At 24.5% G+C, this 4,275-nt stretch overlaps 1 protein-coding gene across 1 annotated transcript; it reads right to left on the bottom strand.

Annotated features, from left to right (window-relative positions):
- Window positions 1–1,048: 1,048 nt before the first annotated feature.
- On the bottom strand, window positions 1,049–1,615 carry LOC136089646 (TNF receptor-associated factor 3-like). Its single transcript, XM_065815697.1, has one exon. It carries the CDS (start codon window positions 1,613–1,615, stop codon window positions 1,049–1,051), a length of 567 nt encoding a protein of 188 aa, XP_065671769.1.
- Window positions 1,616–4,275: the final 2,660 nt, after the last annotated feature.

The raw sequence follows: 4,275 nt of genomic DNA, 5'->3' as shown, positions 1-4,275 counted from the left end.
TAAAAAATAATAGTTTCATATAGTCACCGTTTTTCCATGCGCTTCTGTCGATTTTGCTTTTATTTAATACAAAGATTAATTTATTTTCCAACTGGCTAAATTCGTAATTTATTCTTTCATAAGCCAGGGTTCGTTTACATAAATCTTTTAATGACAATTTTGGTTGATTTGCAATATCAAAAGAGTTTACCTTATCAAATTTGAAAATGTCGTAATGGGAATGATAATAAGAAAAATGTCGTTCTCTTGGATTAAACCAAATGAGTGTTTTGTCTTCAAACTGCTTTATACGATCACGAATGGTTCTCATATAATTAATACGTGCTCTATTCTCATTGATTTCTCTTTTATTTTTTCTTCGGTGTAACAAATGATATAGCGAATCAAATTCCAAATCAAGCTGACTGCTAATATAACCCCAGTTGCTTCCCATAATGATTTTTTTTAATTAGTAATCTAGAAAAAAAAAGTTGCAAATATAAAAAAAAAACAAATATAAAAAAAAATTTAGTTTGTCTTGTAAAAATTCAAAAGTTCTTCTTGCTTTGCATTGATCCCTTCACTAGGAAAAAATTCATTTGTTGGAGAATAGATAGACGGTAATTTTGTATTTTCTTCATAAGATGGTAAATTTATACTTTCTTCATAAGATGGTAATCGAGGTATTTTGTCAATAAATTTGTTAAATATATCTGTTCGTCCAATGGTTTTACATAATCTAAGTACCAATTCTAATTTGCTCTCTAAACTTTCATAAAATCTTCCAAAAGAATCTTCTATAATGTTATCCTTCACATATTCCATAACATCTATTCATTCTCTTAGTTTTTCTTTAATTCCATGGGATATTTTCAAGCCGAATTTAATTTTTTTAACGTTTTGTAAAGTTAACCATCACTCGAATCTCTGAAGATTTCGCTGGGATTCATTTTTTATTAGTTAATCTAAAAAAAATGCATAAATAGGGTTATAAAAAAGTTCGTTATATATAAAAAACCTTATGAAAAAAACATAAAAAAAAGTACAACTTTTTTTTTTATAAAAAAATTTATTGTATGGTAATCGTGATAAATAAATTATTATTAATAATAAATTGTTGAAGTTCTTCTTGTGAAATAAAATTTGGAAAACCGACTGCCACATTATATTCTTCAGTAGGTTTCTCGAAAGAACTCGAATTTAATGTTTGAATATAATTATCGCTTGCGATAGTGTGAGCAAAATATTTATCTTTATTTCTCAAAGCACAAATAATTTTTTTAGTAAAAGGCCATTTTAATGCATCATCTACTTCACCTCGAAGGATTTGAAAATAGACGGCTTTATTTTTTTCATTTGTGCTGCGAGTTAAAATTTTCATACGATAGCGATATCCTTCTGGTGTGTAAACGGGATCTGAATAATAAGCTTCGTCTGAGAGCAATCTTAAATTCATTTGATCGAGTTTTATAATTTGTATTTCTTTAAAAGTGCGCTGTGTAATATTATTTTTGTTTGATTTAATGATTTTTTTCAATTTTAAAAATTCTGCGCTGTTTTCTTCTACAATTTGATTTAGTTTGGTTATTTCGTTGTTGACTTTTTGAAGACCTTCTTGATTTGTCAAGACTAACATGTTATCGCAAACGAGACTATTTAATTCAAACATTTCTTTGTTTGTTTTTTCTAGGATTTTATGTAGTTTGACGTTTTCTTCTTGAGTTTTTTTATGTCTTGATCTTGTTCTGTTTGTTTGTTTGCAATTTCTTTGCTATCATCAACATGTTTAGCTAGAATTTCTTGATGTTTTTTTATACCACTCAATATATGGTTGACAGAAAGATTTAAATAATTTAAATTTTTCTTTTCATCTTGAACAATTTCCTCGATATATTTATTTTGGTGTTCTTTATATTTGTAGAAACAAAAAACAGAGTGTTCATAGTACTCCTTATTATTGACAGCTGTATTGCAAAAGGAACATATTTTATGAACCACTTCAATAAATTCATAGTCACATTCGTGATTTAATAAGTCTTTCACCTTTTTCTTGCAGTTGAAACATTCGCGGTCAAATTGTTCTGTTGAACATTATCGTTGACGATCCATAAGTTCTTCCATAGTAAACTGTTCATTACAAATCCAACATGGAAAGAGGTTAGCTGACATTTTTTTATTAGTTGCTAAAAATAATAACCATTTATTTATATAAAAAAATAGAATAAAAAAATTACACTTATCTTTTTATACTAAAAATACACAAAAAAACGATTTATCACATAAAAAAAAGTTGTCAAACAAAATATATATTTAAAAAAAAATTAAATCGTAATGGTCCATTTCATTTGAAATATCTTCAATATATTTGTCGATATTTATTTCATTAAGAATTTCAATAATGTCAATATCTATGTTTTCTAGTTCTTCTTCTATTATTTCTTTTTTCAACTCTTCTATATAATCATCTATGATTATATCATATTCTTCCTCAATCATTTCTTCTAAATTAATTTCAACATCTTCCGTCATTTCAAAGTCTGTCATGTCGAATTCCATCTGATTTTCATTCATTTCTTTTGTTAACAAAAGTAAATCGTGGTAGCAAACGGTAAATTCGTTTATAAATTCTCCAAAGCTAATAAAAAAAAGATATATAAAAATACATAGAGCATAAATAGTTATAAAATATAAAAAATTATAAAAAATATTCTTACCAGCCACAAGCTTTGACAAATTGTTTCATTTTTTTTTTATTATGAATATATTAGTTAGCTAAAAAAATTACAAAAAAAGTATATATATATATATATAAGAAAAAAAGATTATTGTAAAATAAAGTTTTTCAATATTTCTATAATTTCGTTTATATTGTTGATAAGTTCTGAATTTGTTTCCATTGTTAAATCGAATAACCAATGGGAGAGAGCATCATGTAATATTGTTAACGCATCCATTATTTCGGGATTTTTTTGAAATAATGAATTTAAAACTCTAAACATTCTTTCATTTGTGTCGGGATAATCCATTTCTATACATTCAGTTTGATGATTTTTGTGACCAAGATATTTAGCTACTGTTTGCCATCGGCTTTTTAAACATTCTTTCGATTTTGAGTTTGATACGTGAAATATTCATTATATTAATACTAAAAAAATTTTTACAAATAATATTTATTTTAAATAATTTATAATGAACAATCTACAATCATATAATTTAAAAAAAAGTTTTTTATGAGTAACTTTGTTTTGCCATTCTGTTAAAATAAAATATAAATGTTTTATTGCTCTTTTGTTGTTTGTGTTTCGTAAAATAATTAGTGTTAATATTTTTTTCATTTTATTAACGTTTTTATGTAATTAGAATCGATTTTTTTTATATGATTTCTTTTAAATTTTAAAAGTATTGCCACTTGCTTCCATTCACTCTGAAGTTGTTTAGCCATATAATTAATTATTTCATTAATCATTTTTTCTATTATAATTAGTAAATTTAAAAACAATGAATATAAAAATCAGTGTATATAAAAATAGAATATAAATATTAACAAAAAAAGACTATTTAAAAAATATATTTGTCTAAAAAAATGATACAAAAAAAAAAATTATAAATAAATTAAATTTCTTGTGATGTACTTTTTAAAAATAAAATAAAAAAGAGTGCTATAAAAATAGTTTTTTATCGAAAAAGAATGAGAATTGAAAACTCGAGTTCTCAATTCTCATTCTTTTTCGTAATCTCAGTACAATGTCGCGTGCGAATAATCGCTGATCTAAAAAAAAAAAGTCATAAATATTGTTATATAGAATTATTATCAAAATTTTTTAAGTAAAAAATATTACCTAGCTCCGCATTGTACGGCCTCACTCTCTGTACCTGGATTTTCTTGCCGATTTTATGATAAATAATTTGTTTAAAATTCCACTCTCATCTATTACAGATTCATATGTAATATTATTTATTTTAGTTTCCATTTTTTTTAACTAAAAAAATATTTTAATCTTGGTTATTTTATATATAAATACCATGTTGTTTTGTAATAAATGAAAAAAATATAAAGAAAGTTTAAATAAAAAAAATCTTTTTTTACTAAATGCCTAAAGTAAGATATACTCCTAGAAATTTAAATACTGCAACTATGGCACGCACAAAAACAACAGTTCCTAGAACAAAAAAATCAATTCAAACACAAACTTCTAAAAAACAAAGTTCAACATCATCACAAACTGCAAGTATTTACCAAGCAATTGTAAAAGAATATTAACATATTTACGAAGAACAAAAAACGGATATAAAGAT

This window comes from Hydra vulgaris, chromosome 13 (assembly GCF_038396675.1).
Source record: "Hydra vulgaris chromosome 13, alternate assembly HydraT2T_AEP".
In the NCBI taxonomy this organism is placed as follows: Eukaryota; Metazoa; Cnidaria; class Hydrozoa; order Anthoathecata; family Hydridae; genus Hydra; species Hydra vulgaris.
The sequence above is the reverse complement of the archived record's forward strand: the minus strand, read 5'-3'. Positions and strand labels throughout refer to the sequence as shown.

Coding starts and splice junctions, on each gene's coding strand:
- LOC136089646 (XM_065815697.1), bottom strand. CDS start 1,615: ATGTTAGTCTTGACAAATCAAGAAGGTCTTCAAAAAGTCAACAACGAA.